We start from the raw sequence: 23395 nt of genomic DNA on the forward strand, positions 1-23395 counted from the left end.
AGGTTGTATTCTGACTCTGTCAATGGTTTTTCTTTTGTATTATTGCATGTATTTTGTTTGGGTTTTGTTTTCCTTTTCCTAATAAATTGTATTTCTGACTTGGGAGTCCCTCACTGGTTTTGCTTTCAAACCCCGAGGCACCAACCTGCCCATTTCCAAGGCCAAACTGTGTCCCCTGAGGCACCAACCTGCTCATTTCGAAGAGGAACCGGTCAGCCTTGGCCATGCGGTCCAGCTCGTGCTTGTGCTCCTCCAGCAGGTCAATGTCTCCCTTTTCAGGAACAAACTTCAGGAGCTGGACAGGAAAAAGCACAGCAGTGGATACGAGATCCATGCACACTTTTTCAGGAGCTAAAAAGTGATTTATTTCCTTGAGTCTAACACCTTTTCAGCAGTGACCCCAAGGCACCTGTGAAATAAGTGTTATTGCTGTCCCTGTGACCTTCCTCACGTTACTCCATCGCGTCAGTGTCTCCTGCCTCTGCCCTGCCATCACTCAACTTTTACAACAAATGAATTAAGTCTGCTCCAAGGAGGTTTCAACATCAGCTCTGCCAGAGGAGATGTCAGTCAGGGACTCCCATTTGCTGCAACTCTACTTATTAGCAGATGGAAATTTTGTGAAATGAATCCTCCCACATCTCTGCTCAAAGTGCAATTACCAGCTCAGCTTTAAGGACAGGTGAATAATATGCCTCCAAAGGGATTCAGAGGGAGTGAAAATGGGATTCCCCTTTTGAGGACTGCAAAAACACTGTCAAACCTTTCAAAAATAAACCACTACTGAGCACAAACTTCAAGCTGCAGCCACAAAAAGGCAAAATGGCCCCACCTCAGGGTCCCAGGGCAGATCCAGGTACAGGAATGGCACATGGGGGCCATGCTGCTCCCAGCACTGATGCCACAACCAAGCTGCTTTCCTACCCACCCGTGTGGTTTTTCAGCACGTGGCAGGTAAATAATTTGGGGCCCAGCACACTCAAAGCTGTGCTTTTGGTCTCAAGCACTTTGCACAGCTCTGTCCCAGCATAAGGCAGCCACAGAGGAGCAGGAGACTCGCTGCCCACCTGTTCCAGCATGTCTTTTGGGAGGTCCTCCTGCTCGTCCATCGTCAAAATTGCTCGTTTGATCTCATCATTGGAGAGTTTCAGCCTGGGAGGTGGAGGGAAAGGAGAGTTATTCCCAGCCCAGCAGCGAGGGAAGGCTCAGGAGAGATTCCTTACACACCTGTGCAGCATGAACAGCTGAACCCCCAGCCAGCAGCAGCATCACAAACAGCTCTATCCAGCGTGTTATGAAGGAGGATGTGTGGGAAATGTGGCAGGACCAAGCTCTGCCAAGGCTCAGCACAGCACAGAGCAGCCCTGGCCCTGCTGCAAACAGGGGGTCAAATCCCCCCAAACCAATTCCCTGTCCCCACACTGCAGCTGCCATTCCCTATTTCCCTGTTTAACAGTACTCTCTGTAAGGACTGTAAGCAGTACATTAAAGATCCAACTTTCAGATGTAACTCCTGCCCATAGCAATGCTGCTCCTGCAGTTCCAGCACCCCCAAAGGCCACAGGGCCACTGAGGTTACATTCCCACAGGGAAGACAGCCCAGCCCAGGCTCAGGAGTGCAGCTCAGCACTGCCCCTGAACCCACTGCCTCAACTCTTAAGGAAAATCTGGCCAATTTCCACTGCTGTTCTTGGATTCACACATTGTCTCTCCCACTTTTTCTGACCACCTTTGGCTGGAGTCTTCCTCTAGGAAAAAATCAGAAAGAAATCCAAAATTTGGACAAGCGGATGTTCAGCATCCCAGGAAACCCATCAGTTTGGTTTTCTTTGGAGGGGTGGGGATTCAATGCTCTTGGAAGTGTAAGATGCTGGAAACCAGCCTCTCCTCCACCTTTTTCTTCCTCTACCTCACCTAACAGGAACTGAAGGTGCAGCCTCAAATTGGAGATTTCCAAAACCACAGGCCACTGTGTCACAGCGAGCACCACCAGGCTGGGCTTTCCTGGCAGGGGTCTTTCTGCCAGCAGCCCACACTGAGCTGAGGCAACAGAGAGATGGAGAGACGCCCTCAGCTCCTCCTGGGCTGCAGCAGCCATTAATTACACTTTAATTTGACTGCAAGGAACCGCTCCCTGCAAGGACTTTGATTGCAAAACCACACGTATTTTTCTTGGTCTTTGCATTGTGGTCTATAAAATAATCTAAATTAAATAAAGGGAAAGCCCAGAAACTCCTGCAACTCCATTTACATCCTCTCTCTCTCTCTCTCTCCTGGCGTGCAGTCATGGTTAAAGCCATTGCAACAGACCCAGCTTAAAAAATGTAATTCCCTGTACTTGCACGCAGGGAAAAACCACAGAGTTGAAAAGACCTGTTTGAGGAACCCCATGTATCAGTGATCAGTGCTGCCAAGTGATGCTGAAACACTGGATGTGGCTCCAAGGAATGAGCTGAAACCAGAAACACACCCTAGAGCAGGATGTGAGACCTTGGAAGTCAACCTGACCAGCAGATCAAACAGAAGATGGGGAGCTGACTTGATCACCCTGAGTAATTAAACAAGGAGGGTGTTTTTCACCCCCACATCTCTGCAGGGAGCAGACTGAGACTGTGGAGTTGGCTTTTGGGAGCTAAAGCTGATACAGGAAGGGCTCTGGTCTCTAAGGCCAGGGCAGCAAGAGCTTGGTTTGGCTTGGAATATTTTGGGTTTGGCTCAAGACTGGAATGAAGGGTTAGCTTTATTGAGACAGGTGCATCTCACAGACCTGGTAAGTAACTCTCCATTCCTTATGAGCCCATGTTCCTCATCCTGCACTCAGTCCTCTCTGGCCTCCTCCTCAAGGGAGCACCCTAGAGAGGGCCTGGTAATTCAGGAGAGAATTAAAATCTACCTCAGCCAGGGGAGGAAGATCAAAGATTGCACTGAGCAGAGGCCAAGACAATTGTTGGGGTCATCATAAAAAGAACAAATCCAGAATTCTTAGAAAACATCCCCTCTGCTGCTTGCAGCAACAAGCAGCCACATCCTGGGGTCACCCTGCCTGTCCCCTACAATGGCAGTGGCCAGGATGGGACATGATCCGAGGTGGGATATGAAACTCCTTTTGCAGGAGAACTCCTTTTACACCCAAGCAGAAAAAGGAATGCTCAGACCACCAACACCAGTCTCTACCCTGATGAAAAGCAGACATTGGCTGGATCTGGGTATTTGGGGAGACAAAAATGCTCCTGGGAGAAAGGGGTGGTTAGGCAGCTACTCCTCATCCACAGCAAACCCCTAAAAAGCACAGAGAAGTACCATGCTCATCTCCAGGAGGGTGGGGGAAGACGAGGGTGACTTTTCTAAGCCCTTACTCATTGAAAGCACAGTCAACAATAAAAATGCATTTTAAAAGAAAGAGGTTGGACCAAAAAAAAAAAAACAAACCCAACTTTTCTCAGGAATCATCACAATCCAGTGCCAAGAACAAGAGCCTGCTCTCTGCATCAGCAGAGAGCGAGAAGAAAACAGCTTCTCAGACAATTTGATGGGAAAGGGGCCAGTGAAAGCTAGAAGCTTATCTATAACCACAATAATTATCATTGTTGGCAGCAGCTGTCGAAGGCGAGCCGTCTGAGAGGAACGGGGTCACAGGACTTGCTGTCACAGGGATTTAGAGGCAGCAGCCTGGCAATGAGAGGTGACAGCTCACCAGCCCGGGCTGCTTTTGTCAGACCCCGTGGAGGATGTAATAAGTGTGAAGGGGAAAAACAAATTCTGCCAGGAAAGGGACGCGCCCTCCCTGAAAAGCCACATTGATTTTGAGGGGGGAAAAAATGCCTCATGTCGCCTCGCTGGGAGAGGGGAATCAAATGAGCCATTCACAGCAGGAAAACGATGGAGAGAGGGGTGGGTTTGCATCTGGCAGAAAGCAGGACTAAAAATACACACCCATGCACAGGGAGCAAAAGCAAGGACGTGGTGGGTTCACAGAGGGAGACACGGTGAGGCACTGACATCAGCAAAGCCTTCTCCAAAGAACAGGAGGAAAAAGCAAGTGTTAAAAATGTTCTTGTGCTGCATTACAAGCTGGAGGAAAATCCAGTGATCTCACTGCGCAGTAATTTCTCCCAAAGCAAGGGAAACAGGCAAAAAAATAAATCTACAGAGAGAGATAAAGTATCTCAGTGGCTGCAATCTTTCCACGCTGCGAGCCAGACAATGCCTGGTGAGCTCACAAATGTCTGGGCTAAAGCAGGGGCCAAGCCTGCAGGTCCTTTCACATGTGAAAGTCTGCTCAGCCCCACGGTGGCCATGCAAGGTGGGACAGCAGCAGCCCAGCTGCCAGAGCAGTCCCTTTGGAACCCTTGGGACCAGGGACCCACTGCTCTGGCCAGCTTTGGGATGGGCAGCTGCAGAAGGGTTTGCCCAGTGATACACAGAGTGTGCTGGTGGAGATGCAGGAGCTGGACCTGAGAATGCTAAAAGGATGCTTGGGCTTTATCCCTACATCACCTCTGAGACACCTGGCATCAAATCACCCAAAGGGATTTTGGGGAGAGAAGCTCATTTGTGGTCCTGGAGGTACCATGGGATGAACTCCAAAGCACTTCCAAAGCAGCATCTGGGGCAAGCCACTGCAACTTCAAAGCCACACATCCATCCCTGCATGAGGATGGGCCTGGGAAAAGCCATACAGAGGCCTGAGGACCACCTTGCAGGGCAAGTCTGATCCTGCTTCTCCCCTAGGAACTGGCCCACAGGGAGAGGCAGGCAGGCAGCAACCTCCATGCTGCCCTTTTTGTGGGATTAGTTACTGGCAGTTCATTTCCAGCCACTGCTTTCTTGGAAGAGAAAGGTTTGCTGGTGAGATGAAATTGAGACCTTCACTCAGTAGGATGTGCAAGATGCCTTTGAAGTTGAGTGCTTGGGTCTGTCCCCTTCCCACTGAAGGACCTATTTGTGTGCTTAACTTCCAAATATACACTGAAAGCTCTGGCTGAATCACACCTAAACCCACTCCACGCTCAGCCCACGAATGCCAGGAGCAGCTCAGCCCCAAATCCCATCGTTTTACTTGCTAATAGCTGCCTGCCACAGACACACTCATTTGCCTGCTTTAAACTCTCCTTTCATCACCACCCTTTTTTATTTGGACTGCTAGGAAGCACGAAAATCCCTAGAAGCAGCCCAGAGCAGAGCCAGCCAAAACCAGGGCAGCTTTACCCCCAGATGCTGTGGCACTCACTGCCCACAGGCTGCCAGCCACCTCTGGGACAAGCACCAGGGGCTGAGGTACCCACCCAAATAAGGCACCATCTCCACTTGGAAGACCCAGACAGAACCCACAGGCTGGGAAAATACTGAATTCTGCTGCAAAGCCAACCTGCCAGCCATGCTGCTGCATCCTGGCCAGTGCTGGGTGGCACAGAAGCTTCTGTGCCTCCAGACAGCAGAGTGAATATTTTTAAATTTTACTGATGGGGGGTTTATTTTTTGCCTGGTGAGTCAGAAACAAGTGGCATTTTCTGCTGTTCTTTGGGTGTTTTTTTACAAGTAGCTACACTGACAGCTCATCCTTTCAGACCACCACAACCTGGTTTCCCTTTTCTCAGGAAATTCAGTCTTATTGGTGTCGTTTATCTTGCCAAAGCAATTTTAGTAATTTTGGCAGCCATCTGGAGATCAGATTAAATTGCTGGTAGCAGTGCTGAGCCTGCCTGGTGAGGAGTGGGAGGGAGGCTGTCAGACCACCAGGGCAGCTGTAAGAGGGGAACATCCCCTTCCCAAAATTCAGACGCGGGCAGCAAGGTCCTGGCTGAATTAGTGCTGCTCCTGCTGACACCCAGCACTTCCCCAGCCCAGACTGACCCTGTTCAACCACCAGCAAAGAGCAAACAAAACCCAGGCTGAGAAAGATAAGAGGTGACATCAACCCCCTTCCACCTCCTGTGAAAGCTCCCTGGCTGTCCCGGCTATCCCAGCCCCCTGAGGGCTTTCCAAGGACACCAAATTGCCACGTACCCACTGAATGGCACTGTCCCCCCTCCAGTCACCCCACCCTGAGGCTGTAAGGCTATAGCTGGGCTCAGGTGTCACTGCTCTCCTGCTGCACTGGCTCCTGTCATCAGCCAGGGATGAGGAGCACACTCAGGGCAGGGTATTAAGCATCCCCCCACTGTCACAGACATGTTTTATGAAAAATCCTTTCCTTAGGATTTTTCCTCCTGAGAAGCTGAGAGGCCTCAGGAACAAAATGTAAACAATGGTTATCTGCTGCTGTGGAATGCAACAGGTGCATCTGTGATTGGTCTCATGTGGTTGTTTCTAATTAATGGCCAATCACAGCCCAGCTGGCTCAGACTCTGTCCGAGACACAAGCTTTTGTTATCATTCCTTCTTTTTCTATTCTTAGCTAGCCTTCTGATGAAATCCTTTCTTCTATTCTTTCAGTATAGTTTTAATATAATATATATCATAAAATAATAAATCAAGCCTTCTGAAACATGGAGTCAGAGGCTTGTCTCTTCCCTGATCCTGGGACCCCTGTGAACACTGTCACACCCCACAGCAAGGCTCTCACCCTACCTGGAGAGGAGGATGTTGCAGTTCTGAGCTCTCCTGCCATCTATGACAGAAAGCTCCTTGACTTTGTGCCGGGAACTCAACGTGTCATCGATGGCATCTTCCTTCTAGAGAAAAGAAGAAGAAGAAAAGCCTGGAGAAGAGCCATGGAGCAGCAAGGACATTTAGTACTCTCAGTGTGATACACAGTGGGCCCCCATAAATCAGGAGTGGCACCACAGGTTATGGGTAAAACCCCTCGCCTGTGACTGAAACACAGAAAGTCATTTCATAAACCAGAGCTGGCTTTGAAGCCACTGGTTAGAAATGTAAATATTTTCTCAGACAGGGAAGATTTAAAAATCTGCAAACACAGGGGAGCTGCTGAATAAATAAAGGCTGGCTTTCTCAGCATACATACTTGTGATACTTCATTAAACCCTGGCATGGAGGATTTCAGTATGGGCTGCTGAACACACTCAGCATCGCTCTTGTTCCTCACCCCTGCTCCAAACATCTGTGATCACCCTTCATGCATCAGTCCTCCTGAGCCAGCTAATACATTCTCTCAGACTTGCAAAAGCAACCAGCAGCTTTTTCAGTGAAATCCTCCCAAAAGAAGGGATTTGAAAGCAGGAATTGGTATGGAATAAGCACCTGTATCTCCTACGTGGCTTACACACCTTCAGATGAGTAACAATACTGTGGTTGTGGGCAAATGGGCAGATGTACATAACAGCAGCTTTGTAGGGCTGCCCGAGGAGTTCATGTTGCCCCAGGTTTTAATTTACCATATTGCATATTTTAGTAAGGTTAATCAATTAAGAGCTGGCTATTTAATCCCCCTGAAAGGAACACAATCTGGAGCTGCAAGGTCCTGAACGTTACAGATCCACACTAAACATCCATGAGCATAGGAGACCTGGCACATGGCCACTGCAAGGGCTGAGAGTGAGCACTGAAATCACCATTTTTTTTACTCATTTTCTTGTTTCAACTAAGAAAACATGCAGATATGAGAAGTGGGAAGAGGGGCAGGTGATGGAAAACGAGCCCCAGGTCACCCAGCACCAGCTGCCCCTCTCTTGTGCCTTGCCAGCTCTGACCAAGCAGAGAGCTTCCACCCGTGGGTTTATTCCCATCTTTTGAAAACAAAAACTGCTCAGGGGTAGGAGCTTCTCTGTGGAGTTAAAAACCCAACTCCTGGACTCAGACACTGGCTTTAACCTCAGGCCAGACAGCAGAGAGGGTGAGTCCTGCCTTACCAGCCTCCCCAGCCCCAACTTTCAAGCTGCTCCTTCTGGTGATCTTTGCACCTCTCCGATTCAACCCCGCTTGTCCCACATGAACCCCCCTCAGAAGCAGCCACGTGTCCCCATGTCCCCAGCCCCACACCACCACACTCCTGCAGGTGCTCACTTACCTGTCTGGAGCTACCATTCACAAAGAAGTCCTAGAGCCATAGCAGAAGCATGGAAAAAGGCAGTAAAAACACATGCAGTTCAGTGATCTCAGCAGAACCAGAGGGAACTGAAGCACACAGAAGGGAAACGTGCAGTATGGGGGGGGGGGTTGGCAGCATGGGGGTGCCAGTGCCAAAACAGGGGTGATGCAGGTGAAAATGTGGGTTAGGGGATGTGCAGGAGGGCAGAGCTGATGAAGAGAAGGCTCCATGAAGGGATCAGGCCGAGGCACATCGTGCACAGGGGTGAGCAGGGGACACGGGGTGAGGTGGGAGGATGCTGGCCAAGCCCTGCTACTGGCCCAAAGGCACAGCACTGCTCAGCCTGCCGTGCCTGGAGGAAAATTGCTGGTTCCTGCACATCTGAGGGACTGAAATGCCAATGGGACTGCCAGGAAAAACAGGGCTGGTGAGTGGAAATGAGGAGAGGCGCATCCCGCAGCAAATCTGGCCGCAGCAAAACTTCACCACTGGCCACAGCAACATGCTTCCCCTCGAGTTCTCATCCTCCTCCTCCTCCTGCCTGCTTCTCCAGGGCTCAGCAGCCTGGCCCCAGTGCCCACCAGCAGCATGTCCCTCCCCAGACCTGGCTGTGCTCTCCCCAGCAGGCTGGGAGCAGGTGCAGTAAAGCTGGCACCACACACATGTGCACACACACACACACACATGGAGTTTTCCTTCCCCATCCCCTTGGCTGAGCTCTGCTGATCAAGAATCTTGTGGCTAAAAGTCTCTGGTTCAGTTAAGGCTAAGGATCAGTGTTTGACTGATCAATCTCCACCCAGCAATCTCATTTGTGGGACATGCACAAAGCACACCCACAAGCTGCAATGGGTATCTTTATTTTCATTCAACTGCTCCCTAATTAGGAGCTCTTCCTTCCATTTCAACCCTCAGACCTGCCCCACGATGCTCAGACTTGCTCCAGGCTGCTGGACAGGGAGGACATGGTGGCTTTCTTTGCAATGCCCTGCTCCGGGAGAGGGAGAGCTCCTCATGCACTAGGGTAGAGAAAAGGTTCACTACAAAAAGGCCTCAAACCAGCCTCATCCCTGCCCCTCTCCCTCACAGGAACTGTGACCCAGCCCCTGCTGCACGATGGTGCAAGGAGGAGCAGCTTTGAATGTGCTGCCACCATCCCCACAAACAATTCCCAGCCCTGCTGTCCCTGGCCCCTGTGCAGGTCACTCTCCCTTGCATGGAGGAGCTGGAGCCTTTCCTTCCTTCATCCTTTTTTGGGAGATGAATTCTTTCCCAGCTCACTGCTAAGCCCCTGGTTCAACAACACATATTTTTTTCCACTTGGCCCTGACTCTTTTACATCAGTCACTGCTGCAGGACCTGCCAGAACTGCCCTGGCTGTGTCACTGCTACTCATCAACATCACCCCCAGCCTCTGCCCCCAGGAAGACTCAAGACATCCCTGACAGAGGCACAAACCCCCGTGCAGTTCAAGCCCTGATGGTCCTGGACTTGCTTTTCTCCATCTCTACAGTCACACCCTGCTGCCAGTTCTCATGCCACAGCCAAAATCTCCTGTTTGCTTTCCTACAAATGCTGGTATTCTGTACAGCTGCAGGGCTCAGACCTTCTCTGGGGACAGGGACATCTGCAGAGATGGGAGGCTGCATGCTCTGCTCACAGCTTCAAGCCTTGTGAGGCAGGGATGAGGCCCAGGAAGCCCAGAGGGTTCCTGTCCTCCCCACATGGAAAGGGCCCTTCCCAAAAGCTGCAGAGCTCAGCTAACAGCCTGCATTTACATCCCAGCCTGTGATGTGGGGAAAAAACATTTAAAGAGATGCTTAAAATTAAGTACATGGTTAAAGCCTCGGGTCTGTGCAGCACTTTGGGATTCCCAGGCGCTCTGGCAGCAAAACCAGACAAATCCCAGCAAAGGCAGCCCCACAGCAGCCACCCCGGGGGGGTCAGAGAGCTCTGTGCACTGCACACACCTCTGCCTGCTGCCCCCCAGTCCTGCTGGGGCAGGGCCACAGCAATGCACCCCCTGAGCAGGCATTTCCAGAGCTCTGCCTTGTCTGGGGGCATGCAGACAGGCAGCCCCTGATGCCCCATGTCCTGTGGCTGTTGGGATCCAGGACAAGGGAGAGGCATCACCACTGAGCAAGTGGCCCAAGACAGGGAACAGGCAGGGAGAACCCTGCTCCTCCCTTGCTTCTTCGTGACAGAAACCAAGTTTTGCTGGAGCTCGAAAATGCTGGGAGTTGTGAAACCATTATTCTGAGTTCATTGTGCCTCAGGGACAGGCTGTTCACTGCCCCAGCCCCCCTCCATGTACACAGAGCCCCGTGGTTTGCATGTGTCACAGAATGGCTGGGGCTGAAGGGACTTTAAAGAACCTCTAGTGCAACCATGGGCAGGGAGCATTCCTACTCAACCACCTCCACTTCTCCTGATCTCATGGAGCACCCCCAACCCCACACACTGGTGCTGGCTGCAGAGCCATGACCCCCTCTCCATCCTGGGACTAACACTGGGAGCACCCTGGGGACTCCCAGCTGGACAAACACAGCCCTCAGGCCCAGGGAGATGTGTCCCATGGCTCCACTCACACCGAGTGAGCCACAAGGAACTTGTGCATCACGGCCCCAAGGGCAGCTCCAGCCCCAGCAGCATCTCACAGGTGGGATTTTGCCTTGTCTCTCCCATCTGCCTTTCAGATGCTCTCACAGCATCTTCTGCCAGTGCCACCCCAGCCCCCTGGCTCCTCCATTCAGCTCCTTTCTGGTCCTCATCCCATGTCACAGCTCTCCTTGCGCCATCTCCCCGCTCCTCCTGGCCCCAGACCTACCCAGCCACTTCACCCAGCAGGACCTCAGCCAAGCCAAATTATTTTTAAATTCCTGCCTGGCAATAATCCTCATCACACCAGGTGACTCATGGGCTGGGGCCCGAGGGCAAACCATCCTGCTGACACTCAGGTTTCTATTCTTGCTCCTCTTCCATTTCCATCCCTTGTCCTCAGACATGCCCTGCAGTAGGAATGAGTCAAGCTCAAAGAATGCCAGGAGAAAGAGACATTGCTGTGGTCACCTCTTCCCAAAACACTGGGGCAGGCAGCACGTACTGCTGGTGGGTTACTCTTGATGTTTGCCCTGCTCTAATCCACCCTGATCTCTCCCTCAATTAGCCTCTGGAACAGATTAAACTCTCACACTGCCTAATGAGCTTATGGGTCTGGTCCACTCCTTCCTGGCACAAAGCACACAAGCTGCTCTCTCCTCCCAGCAGCACAGCCAGGTGTTCAGCAGGTGAACATCCTTTTTCAGCCTCTCTCCTTGCTTTTTCTCCTGCCTCCTTGAAACACTCATTGCTTTTGCCGTTTTCACCCTGCCTGGGGTAAAATGTCTAATTTTCTTCATGTGCTTTGATGCCTTCCAAACTGGGGCTACAGTGCTTGAGCAGGAGATTAAAAAGCAGAGAGTTTTGCCTGCGATGACATTATTTTGGTTTGGGATATTTGTTCAAAGCTCACATTTTGCTCTTGGCTCACTACAAAAATAAAAGAAGAGACCCACCCATGGTAGATGTGGGCAAAACTTAGTCCCTCTTGGCCAGAGAGGGATAGAAATTTTCCACCCAATTCAGACACATGGAGAAGTTGCTGTTAGGAGCAATCCAAAAATATTACCCAACTGTGGCCACATTTGGGGGTTATTTTCATAATATTCCCTGTCTCTTTTTTTTTTGTTTTTGTGTGTGTGTTTTTTTGGTGATCCATCTTCAGGGTGCACATGGTCAGGTGTGTGGAATCAGGCACATGAGCCATGAACAGCTGCCTCAACAGCAAGGCTCTGGCACACGGATGGGAGGACAAAGCAGATGGAGCTGATCTGGCCAACATGGCTTTGGTATGAAATAATGATGGGAGATGTGTTTTGGGACCACCTGCGAAACCACGCGATCCCATAGTGGTGGCACCTCACCCAGGTGTGCCCACCCTGGGCCAGCTGTTACCTGCTGTCTTTGGTAGGCTGAGAATGTCCTCTCCAGGTCCTCGAGGTCCAGGATTTTGAACACTTTTGTGTCATCTATGTTGGTCCACACGGTGCCTGCCAGCTTGTTCTGCAAGACAGTGGGAGCATTGTAGGTGGGGGTCCTCACCCACTGCCCTCACATCACCTCCAGCATCACTGCCCAAATTTTTGCCCAGCTTACCTCTGGAAGCTTGGACCAGTTGAAGGACTTGAGGGCGTTGGTTGGCTGAGGGATGCTCTTCTTCTTGAAGGCCATGCCCAGGGGTGCCCCAAGGGGAGGCATCAGCCCCCCCAGGGGTGGGGGGCCAGGGGGAGGTGGGGGACCACCTGGAGCTGGTGCCATGGGAGGTCCTCCAGGACTGGCAGCACAGATTGCCCTCTGGGAGAGAAAGAGGAATGGGGACTGGTCATATGGAGTTAGGGAACACCACCTAAGAAATACCCCCATGCTGATTTTTAATTGATTTGGTTAAATTTTAGGGAACAAAGGAAGCATTCACAGACTTCAACATTCCTGACTGAGGCTCAATGCAGCTGAGAGGCAGAATCAGCCCATCGCTAGGGACAGACACCTTGGTGGCTCTTCCAACAAGCCTCTTTCTCAGCCCTCCCATGCAGCTGAGCCTCCTGGAATCACCCCACAGCACATGCAGGGGGTGACAGACTGGTTTGAGGTCTCACCCTGCTCATCTCGTGGAGCTGTGCTGTCAGATCTGCCACCTGCTGCTTGACCTGCTTGTGCTCGCTGGACTCCTTCTCCAGCTTCTCCTTCATCTTGTTCAGCGTCTGCATCATCTCCTCCTTCTCCTGGGCCTTGGCATCACACTCCCTCTCCTTCTTCTCCAGCTTCTGCTGCAGCTCTGTGTGCTCTGAAACAGCCCCAGGAGACCACTCTGAGTGACAAACACTCCTTTTTGCCAACAGCAGCCCACGGGGGGCTAAACCCCACTCTGCCCTGCAGAGAAGCTGCAGCTGGCAAAAGGGAGCCTGTGCTCTGCCTCAATACCCCATTTGGAGCCTCTCCATCAAAAATATTATTTGCTTTGCCCATTTACCATGTCAGCCCCATGGCATGACACTATTTCAGCCCTTCAATAAAGCCTGCAGATAAATGTATAAATAAACATATAAATACATGTGTATGGTAACTGCTTAGCCAAGGTTAGAGTTCACACTGTGTATTCCTCCACCACTCACCTTTTCTCATTTTCTCTGCTTGTTCTTTCCACTGTTTCACTTCATTTTCATTGACTAACCTAAAGGGAGAGGAGATGTAGCACATGAGACAATCCTACCACAGCAAAGAGGAGACCATCACCAGCAAGGAACATGACTGAGAAAGTGGAATTTAAGGCTCCAAACTAATAGCTCTGCTGTGTCTGCCCTCAGCAGGGTTATATAAAATTCATCAGAGAACACAGAAAAACTCCTAAATCTCAAATATTACTTGCAAATGCTGCCTAACAAAAGGGGTGGGCTTCATTGCTAAGGTGGGGTGAGTGAGTCCTGGGAAGCCAACAGCTCCAGGGATGCTGGAACATCACTGTGTGACAGTGACCAGCAAGGAACAGTGACCCTTGAGCACTTACATTCGTACAACATTTTTAATGTTGAAGTTTTCCAGGGGAGTGGCATCAGGGTCCTGCCCTTTGTCACTCTGGATGACAATCTGCTGCACGATCCTGTCCAGCAGCAGCCAGTACTGGACGGTGTTGCCGCTTCTTTTATCTGCAGGGAAGGAAAGGGACAGACTGACGTGAGCAAAGGGGAGGCTGTGACACTGCTGGGCACAAGCAGTGTCACAACCAAGCCCTGGCTTTCCTGGCCTCTCCTGGGACTCACAAGGCATCTGGAGACAGTGGTGCAGGATGGACATAAAGTGCGGGTACGCCTCGCTGTGCGTCAGCCTCTTCCTCGTCAGCTCGAACATCTGAGTTGCACTTTTGGTGTCAATGTGGACCTGTGGGCAGGAGCCAGGCAAGGTCAGGCCACTGCAGCCACAACAGCATCTCCTGATCCCTGAGTCTCAGCTGCACACCCCATGAGCCACCCTCACCCCAAAACTGACAGACAAACTGGCCTCACTGCCCTGCGAGGGGCAAACAGAGCTGCTGGGCAGGCAAAGCACAAAAGGGCTCAAGCAGGCTCTAGGACAGATGTTGCAAAGAGCAGGGCAACAGAAAAGATTTCCAAGCTCCACATCTTACCCAGAAGACCACTCTTTGTCCCTTTGTGAACCATGACACTGAGTGCCATGTCTGCATCAGCAGCATTCGTACTCACCAGCTCAAATCTTTTGGCAAACTCCAGTTCATCTTCATTTCTAAGCATTTCAAAGAAATCTAAGTGCCTGAGGAAAGAAAGGGGGAAAAAAACCAAACCAGAACAACCTGTTAAAAGCAGATATAAATGTGACAATTAATAAATTACAGGCAGCTGGTCTGTCAGCAGACCAGACACTGGGAGGGCTTGAAATACCAAAGGGACCTTCAGCTCTGACTTCCTAGTCACTATAGGATGTGCAAGGAGCCTTTTGGGATGAGAAGAGGTGGATGAGGGCTGACAGCATCCCCTGATGGCACATCCTCCCCAGCTCAACCCTACATTAGAATGCAGCAAAACCATGTTGGGATTTTCTTCTCCCTCTCTGGAGACAGCAAGGAATTTCTATGAGAGGTGTGACTCCAGGCCAACACCTGAAGCAAGGGCAGCAGACAAAACTCACAAATGTGCTGGGGGTCCCTACTCACCGGTCAAGGGTTGAATTTTCATGCTGCCTTAGTTTGTCAATGACTGGCTGGATGCCCAGCATGAGGAATTCATATCTCAGATGGAGTCTGAAATCCAGGCTTTCCTGCAAGGCACAGGTGTGGGCTCAGCACAGCAAGGCGCACACCCTCAGAAAGTTCACTGAAATAAAATAAAATAAACCCCCCAAGCACACCCCAAGGCCTCCCTGTGCCAAGCCCTGGTGCTCACCACGCCTGCCCCCTGGCTCAGGACAGCGTTGATGAAGGACATGATGGCTGTCTTGAGGCTCACTTCATCTCGGTACCGGCCCGTGCTCTTGTCCAGGTCGTTGATCAGCGTCTGCCAAACACAAGGGCTCAGGTCAGTGCCCTGTGACAGCCCCAGTGCTGCCCAAACAGCCAGGGAACACGGGCAGGAGCAGCTCCTGGTGATGCTCCATCAGCTGCTGGCCACCCCAGCACCCATGTGGGCCAGCACCAGCCCATCCAGGAATGCTGCAGCCTTGCAGAGCTCTGGTCCCAGGGAACCTGCACAAACAAGCCTTTTTTTTGGTGGGTTTCACCTTAAATAACTGTTTCCTCCCTCCTTGCTCGGCTGCAGATCTCATCAGACACAGCTCTGGGGTAATTCTGGATTTTTCAACTTCCAAACAGCCATAACAAAACATTTGCAAGCTGCCATTTAGATATTCAGGAGGAGAAAGGGTCAGGAATGCTGAATTTCAAGGGCTGAGGGGTGAGTGGAGACCCACTGTTGTGGTTTGGAATGGAGGAAATCTAGGGCAGTGATGTAAAACTTTTCATTCCCAAGGAAGAAAATTTAGAAATAAAGGAACTTATTTAGAAATAAATAATGAAAATTTTTAGCTTTAAACAACTCATCTTTAAAACAATACCCCATAAATCAACATAACCCATCAACAAACTGTAAGAAAACTTGTAGAAGACAGGAGGGACTTCATGGTAACAGGATTCCCCAAAGAACTGTTATCAGTGAAGAAATTAGAAAACCACAAAAGAACTGTATTTTCCCTCTGATAAAAAATCTCTACAACATTAACAAAAAAAACTTATCTCCCTAAGTAAACTGAAAAAAACCTATTTTAGAAATAATAAACTGACTAGAAATTTTAGGTTTTGTTTCTTTTCATTTTCAATAAGAAAAAAATAGGTTTTGGAGTGAAGTGCTCTGAAGAGTTTATTTTAATTCCTACTACCTTTTTTCTTTTTAATTACTATTAATAAATTTTTCTTTATACCCTTTTAAAGTTTTAAACCTGCTTTACCTTTCTCCTAATCCTACCTCACAACAAGAAGTAAACACACCAATAATTAACCGACACCAAACCCACCATCCTCTTTAATCCAATAACCAAAAAAAAACCCCTCAAAATTAGTAAAAAAATCTCAAAATTAGTAAAAAATCTCAAATTACCAAACCAAAACCAGCACACCCACCTACCTGAAAACGAGTCCTTTCACTGGCATATTTCTGGTAGTGCAGCATGGCCTCCAGTACCTTCTTGTGGCCCCCGGGAACCAGGCACACGGCGCCCATGATTTCCAGCACTGCCACTTTTGTCTTAATATTCTCTGTGCTCAGACTCTGAGCAATGACATTGATGCTCTCCAGGTGGGCCAGGACGTGGGCCCTGCCCAGGGAGTTGTTCATTAGTGCTTTTATACATCCAATGAGCGAGGTATGTATTCGAGACTCGGCCGTCTCATAGTCCATGCTTTTGAGAAAGTTGAGGATACATGACAAGCCATCCAGGTCGATGAAGCGGGTCACAAACCTGCCAGAAAAGGGGGTTTTCACTTTATAATTATTTATAAATTAATTATTAACTAATTCAATTATTTATTAATTATTTATTCATTTATGATTGGCCTTTTACCCCCAAACAGTCTGTTGATGTACACCTAGAACCATCCTGTATACTTGTTCATGGAATATACTTTCATCAGAAAGCCTGAAGGACTCCTGTGGCCCAGACACAGGGATGGGGGGTGTAAAAATCGATTTAATTGGAGCCTGGTTGCCTGTGCTACCTGCACAAGGTTCCTCAGAGTGAGGATATTTCAAAGAGAACCAGCTAACCCAGCCACCAACACAAGTCTCAGGATGGAGTTTGGAAGTTTGCAGTCACACTGAAAAAAATACCAACCTGAGTTTTGAGACAATTTTTGAACTGGAAGAAGATCCCAAGCCCTGAAGTCACCTCCTCATCAGCTGCAGACACCTCAGTGTCACCTCTCCTGCCTCACCATCCACACCCTTCTCCTCCCTCAGGCACAGCTCCCAGTGTTAAGGGATTTCTGATTTTTACGATGATTTACAACACCACTGAACAGAGAGCAAACAGCAAACACAGGGCACTGCCCAGGCAGGTTCACCAGGGCAGGCAGACCCAGCCCTGCACCCTGCTGAGGCATTGTAGGGCCCCCATGCCCAGTGCCACCCAGGCTGGGTGTCCTCTGCTTTGGCAAAAGGCTGGGAAGGCAAACGAGCCAAGAACATCCCAGCACTGGGATGATTTTAATTCAAAACAAGCCATGCTGATGGGCAGCAACAAAAGGAGCAATTGCAGGCTTGGGGAAAACTGCTTTCTCTGCTTCAAAGCTGCTCTTCTTCCAGCCAAAGTCAACAGGAAAGTTGGTGTTCACTTCCCTGGGTGCAGAGGTAGGTCCAACAGGTAAAATTTTCTACAGAGCCTGCTGCATCCCTCAAAAAACACTCAAACATCACTTTTAAGGATTTTATGAAGTTTCCTGGCTGGCCAGCAGCCCTGCTCACTGCAGGGGCCAGCACCCCCAAGGTCCAGGTGCCACAGAAATCAGATGCTCACCTCAGACCCTGGGAATTTCTTACCATTAACCACAGGTGGAAAAGGGAAAGGTATTTGCAAGAAATAGTAAATTTGTTTCTTCCATAACCAAAAGAGGTCAGGCACTTCCCAATGGAACATATTCCCATCAGAAAATGTCAACCTGAGGCACCTGAGGTGTTGCAAAAGTGTGCATGCAGACTCCAGAGAAAATGAAATTAGGAAAAGCTACAGACACATTCAGAAAGCATCCTAGCCTTCATTTATCCTCCCATCAAATAGTGTTTTCCATTTCATAAAAGCCTGAAGATTCATGTGACTTTATTCCCTTATAAAGTGCAAGAGGAGTTGAAACAAGGGTCCTAGCTGAACAATAAAAATTGTTGTTTTCTTGGGGAAAAAAATCAATCTTCAAGGAATTTTTACATTCTGTTCAGCACAAAGGAAAATTTGGAAAAATACAAAAGTCGCCAGATTTGCCTGAATTAACAAGGAGGTCTTGGTGGCTCTTGGTCACTAAAAGGACCAAGAAAAAGGAACAAAATGACAAAATGTGACACAAAAAAAAAGCAGTTGGTGAAACCAAAAAAAGGCAGTTAGTGCCTCAGAGTCCTCACCTCCCATTTACATTTTTATTTAACCCCCTGCTCTGCCAGAGAACTCAAATCCAAAGCCACAACAAGGGAAGGGGAAGGGGGAAGGGGAAGGGGAAGGGAAAGGGAAAAGGAAAGGGAAAGGGAAAAGGAAAAGGAAAAGGAAAAGGAAAAGGAAAAGGAAAAGGAAAAGGAAAAGGAAAAGGAAAAGGAAAAGGAAAAGGAAAAGGAAAAGGAAAAGGAAAAGGAATTGCCTCATTGGTTTTGTCCGCAGTGCAGTCTTCAAACTTTCGATTGTTTTATTTCTCTCCTCCTCATCTTCTTTTTCCAAGGCGATCAGGGATTTTCTCTGTGCAAGGAGGAAGGCAGAGATCAGAAGGGGAATCTCCCTGTGTGCCCAAGGAGTGGCAGTGGCAGTGCCCACCACCCACTGTGCCAAGCCATGGGGATCCTAAACCCACCCTGGGAGTCTGGAATCCTGATGGCAATCCCAGAACTCGGGAAAAGGAGCAGTGAGGAAAACCACTCCATGCTCTGCAAGGAGACAGCCTGGATGGGGACAGAGGGATGAAGGCACTGTCTCCAAGCCCCCACACAACTCCTGCTCTGCTCTGCACTGCCCTGGCCTCACCTTGAGTACCGGGGGCAGTTTGGGGCACCACGATGTAAAAAAAGACATCCAAAAAAGGCATTGGGCTGTTGGAGATCATCCAGAGTAGGCCATGGGGATGGTGAACAGCCATCCCAGTGCAACCCAGCAGTGTCCATCTCAGCTGGGGACAGGGCTGTGTGCACAGGATGCATCTCCCACACTGGGTTTTGCTCTCCAGCTGGGGCTGGGGCTGGGATTTGCCTCCTGCACCAGGGCTGCCTGCTCCCTGGGCATGCACGAGGCACAGCTGCAGCTAAAGCAGCTCCCTGAGTGGGTCCTGCAGCAGCCAGCAGTGCTGGGCCCCAGAGGTGTCAGGGTGAGCCCTGCCAGCCCTGGCTGAGGCTAATCCAAGGCAGAAAGGCTCCCAGCAGATATGAGGAGCTGTGCTGACCCCTCCATTGAACCCAGCTCCTCTTCAGCAGCACGTCAGGGGGATCAAAGGCACCCTGCAGGCATCTGGCAGGCTTTGATCACAAGCTCTGCTCAGGCTCAGGGCCCTGCCTGGCTGGCAGCCCATGGCCAGCACTGGGTGTTCCTGCCTTCCCAGAGGGATCAGCACACTCCCTGCTGGCTCACAGCCCCTGCTCATCCCTCTGGGACTGCTCAAGGCCAGGCTGGATGGGGCTTGGAGCTACCTGGTTTGGTGGAAGGGGGTTGGAGCTGGACGTCCTTTAAGGTCCCTTCCCACCCAAACCCCATCTATGGTTCTGTGGCTGCACAGAACACCCCAGGTGCTGCAGGAACATCTCCACTGTGCAGCTGTACCTGTGACCTAACAGGTGACACTGCCACCCTCTGAGGCACAGTGCTGGCACTGTCCCCACCCTGCTGCTGCCCCACCTGGGGTTCAGAGGCACCAGGGCTCTGGGGGATACTCACAGCAGCCATGGAATTCAGCTGATCAATGTAGAACTCTGGCCAGCTGGTGGCTCCTTTATTTTCTTCCTGGTCCTGGGTAGGGGATAAAAAAAAAAGTGAAACAAAGCCAGATTAGTAAAAAATAGTATTAACAGCCCCTGGCCTTCGTGACCAACCATTTCTGAAGCACCCCTGAGCTCTTGCATTACTTAATATTAGTGTGACTTTCTGTATTCTGAGCTCCCCCTGACTCCAGCTATGCAAACATTACCAGATTTATTGAACTGCCATAAATACAATTACACCACCTGCCTGTGACCAAACACTGCCCCACTGATAACTGCATCAGTCTTGTGATTATCAGCTTCAGGGAAACCAGACTGAAATTTTACATCCAAATCTCTCTTGTTTCAACTGCACAGTGCCCTTGAAGCTTTGGCTGCACAGCCTTGAGTATGCTCAGGGGGGAAAATGTTTACAAGCAATGAAGGATGTTTAAATGTGACGTGGTCTAGGCTGCACTCCTGGAGCAGAACCGTGACTTATCAACATACCAACAGCCTAAGAGAGACTCCAGGCACAACAGTTCCTCTGGGGACTTCATAAGTCACTGGGAGGGAACATGCATCTGGCAATGTCACCTCTTAAAGGATGTCACCCCAGGGCCATGGTCTGTGACACTGAGTGATGCAGAGCCTCATCTGGCCATCGTGGTCCATGATGCCCTGCATCTGTCAGGGTTCATGAGGGGTTTTCAGGTTCTACCTTGTTCTTGTAGGACAGGATTGAAGGATTAAAATCCCTCAGTTACCTCTGAGCCCAGCTCAGGTAATGCTGCACATTCCCAGGGGCTGCACGGAGCAAGCAGGCAGAATTTGAGGGAATAATTCATAATTAACCTTTTCCCCCACTTTATTTTCCTAAAGCCATATAAATCAAAAGAAGAAGAGGATTTCACAGCAGAAATGCCACACAGGTCTAGGCTGTGTGTCAACAAATGTGTGTCTAGGAGTCAACAAATGTGTGTCTAGGAGTCAACAAATTCTACACAGATCCCCAGCATCTTCCATCAGAAACCATCTCCTGATCACAGCCTGGCTGGCTGCATGGCTCTGCCCCTTCCCTAACTTTCAGAGCTGTTTGTAAACCTCATCCCACACCCCAAACACCTGTGATGGGGGGAGCAGGACACAAGCTCCTCTCTGCCCCCAGCTCTGTGCTCACAAACAACCGCAGCTCCTTCAGCGAGCCCCAAACATTCACTGTGCCTCAAGAGGCTGATCTGGAAAACTCCTGTGCATCCAAACTTCCCAAGATGAGGACAAGCAGAGTGAAGGACAGGTAATTTGGATGAGACTCAGTTTGCCCCTGGGCAGAACAGGGGTGCCTGCAGACCTGACCCTTCCTTTGCTGTGCCTGGCCCCAAGGCAGGGACAACACAAGTGTGAGAGCACCAAGGGGCCTGGAAAGCTCTGCCCTTTGCTTTAACACTTTCTCCTGACCCCACAGTCCCTCAGAGGTGCCAAGCAGCTGGGCTGAGGCTCAGGCCACCTGTCTGCTCACTGTCAATTGTGTCTGACACGGCCATGGGGGCTTTCAGCTCCTCACTGAGCCCTGGGCACTCGTGCCAACCCTCTCTGTGCCCTGCCAGGGCTCTGCACAAAGCTTGGGGGCATTCTGAATTTCCCAGCTTTCCTGCCCCACTTTAGAGTCCAGCATTGCAAATGGGCTCCAGGGGAGAGCTGGGACACTCACAGGTGCCTTGAGCACCATCCTGTCACCTCCTGGAGGTGTCAGAGAAGGTCCTTCCCATTGTCCCTCTTTATAAGGAGCATCTCTTTCCCACCAGAAACACCAGCTGGAAAGGTGGGCAGGTCCCCAGCATGGCACAGCAGCAAGAGGTGTCCAGATGGGAAAGATGGCAAGGTCCAGAGGCTTGCCTTATCAGAAACACCAGCTGGAAAGGTGGGCAGGTCCCCAGCATGGCACAGCAGCAGGAGGTGTCCAGATGTGCCCAGCACATCTGGGCAGGGAGTGAGATCCCTGCTGAGGAATGGGGAGGCAAAGCAGCAGGGCTGGCTCAGCCCACAGCCCAGGACCTGCCCTGTGCTGGGAACACCTGTGAGGGTTGAAAAGAAGCACTGGAGCAAATAAAGGTCTCCAGGGGGGTGGAGGGGAGGCTGAACAACAAAATTGGCTAAACTGCTCATTTATAATTAACGTGCTGCATTATAAATATTTCCCTTTGCTCGGCTCCCTCGGGCTCTTGCATTTCCTCCCTGAAACCCCCAATTTAGAGAGTGCTCTCAATTAAGTGCAGCAGAACCTCATTAATTCCGACCAGCAGCTGGGCAGGCTCCTCAGAAAGCAGCTTCCCAGGCAAAGGGGGGCTGCACAATAAAGCAGGCAAAGATCAGGGCAGGGGCTTCCCTCCCCTCAGCTCCCTGCAGGACGTGGCTCAGCGGTAATTGCTGGGGCTAATGGTCTACAGCACACTGAGAAGTGTCCTCTGGTGTGCTCCTGGTGGTAAAGAAACCTCCTGGCAAAGGCACAGCCCGGAGGGAAGTGAGTCACAAGGCTCTGCTCAGCGCCAGGGGCAGGGAGGAACATCTCCAGCACCAGGCATTGAAAGGGTGAGTGTGAAAAATGCTTTCCCAGCACGCAGGGTGCGTCTGGGGATGTGAATGTCTCCAGGATGCTCCACTGCACCACTGAGCATCTCCCAAACCCTTTTTCTTTGGGCTGAGGCTGCTGTGGGTGCTCTCAAGCAGCAAAGAAGTGAGGGCTGATCTGAACCCTGCTGGAACCCAGGCTGAGCTGCCCTGTTAGAGACATTGATGGCTTTAATTGCACATCAACATCCCTCACTGTCCTCCAGGCCCACGTGTGCTCAGCTGTGAAAATTAAGCCACGCCAAAGCTGCACAGACAAGGGCAGCCCTTGCTGCACCCCTGCTTTGTTCCACCTGAGCCCCTCACCTGTTTCTTCTTTCCAGGGGCCTGGCAAAACCACAAATCCCATCAGCTGCAGCCCTGGTGTCACCAGGTCACCCTGTCATGTCACAGCCTCTGCTGTCCTGAGCTCTGTGCATGGGGCTGATGGATGCTGTTCTGTTCCATGGTGGCAGTGACAGTGGCTGCTGTGATGTGAACCCCATAAATGAGCTCCATCCCCTCCTCAGCACTGCAGGGAAAGCAGTGCCCAGTCATTAGCAGGAGCTTTCCCAAGTGAGGGTCACCAATCTGGCAGCTCCAGCCATCCCAAGGAGATTTCACACTCCCCAGCCCTGTCATGCCTTGGTTATGAGCCTGACACTTCCACAGCCCTTGAGCCTCCCCCTTGGAGTGTCAGATTTCCTGCCAGATTTCACAGAATCACAAGGTTGGAAGAGACCTTTAAGATCATCGAGTCCAACCCATGCCCAAACACCTCAACCAGATCATGGCACCAAGTGCCAGATCCAGTCTTTTTTTTAAATACATCGAGAGATGGTGACTCCACCACCTCCCTGGGAAGATGATTCCAGTGTTTGACCACTCTTTCTGTGAAAAACCTCCTCCTTAATTCTAGCCTGTATTTCCTTCATTTCCCAATGGCCACTGGGCAGAGGAGGTGGGGGCTCAGCCAGTGGTGCCTCAAAGCAATTTCAAGGCTGCTCTCAACCTATTTGCACCTGGAAGGAGCCTGCCCACAGGCTCCTGACCTGCAGGA

The 23395-nt window shown here is 50.5% G+C and overlaps 1 protein-coding gene across 4 annotated transcripts in view; it reads right to left on the reverse strand.

Annotated features, from left to right (window-relative positions):
- Positions 1-23395, reverse strand: part of DAAM1 (dishevelled associated activator of morphogenesis 1) — a 75811-nt gene that overhangs the window by 12435 nt on the left and 39981 nt on the right. For 3 of the 4 annotated variants that reach the window (XM_031066152.1, XM_014311863.2, XM_031066151.1), the window contains 16 exons: positions 19706-19777; positions 18429-18523; positions 16216-16549; positions 14983-15093; positions 14754-14857; positions 14287-14353; positions 13846-13963; positions 13593-13731; positions 13201-13259; positions 12685-12872; positions 12185-12382; positions 11984-12091; positions 7970-7999; positions 6571-6674; positions 1068-1152; positions 189-295 (listed from right to left, as the gene is read on the reverse strand). In XM_031066152.1, the coding sequence (XP_030922012.1) occupies positions 189-295; positions 1068-1152; positions 6571-6674; positions 7970-7999; positions 11984-12091; positions 12185-12382; positions 12685-12872; positions 13201-13259; positions 13593-13731; positions 13846-13963; positions 14287-14353; positions 14754-14857; positions 14983-15093; positions 16216-16549; positions 18429-18523; positions 19706-19777 (1919 nt within the window). The remainder of the gene's footprint in view (positions 1-188; positions 296-1067; positions 1153-6570; positions 6675-7969; positions 8000-11983; positions 12092-12184; positions 12383-12684; positions 12873-13200; positions 13260-13592; positions 13732-13845; positions 13964-14286; positions 14354-14753; positions 14858-14982; positions 15094-16215; positions 16550-18428; positions 18524-19705; positions 19778-23395) is intronic. The other variant, XM_031066153.1, reaches the window with a different exon arrangement.

The sequence above is a fragment of the Geospiza fortis genome, unplaced genomic scaffold (assembly GCF_000277835.1).
Source record: "Geospiza fortis unplaced genomic scaffold, GeoFor_1.0 scaffold23, whole genome shotgun sequence".
Taxonomy (NCBI): Eukaryota; Metazoa; Chordata; class Aves; order Passeriformes; family Thraupidae; genus Geospiza; species Geospiza fortis.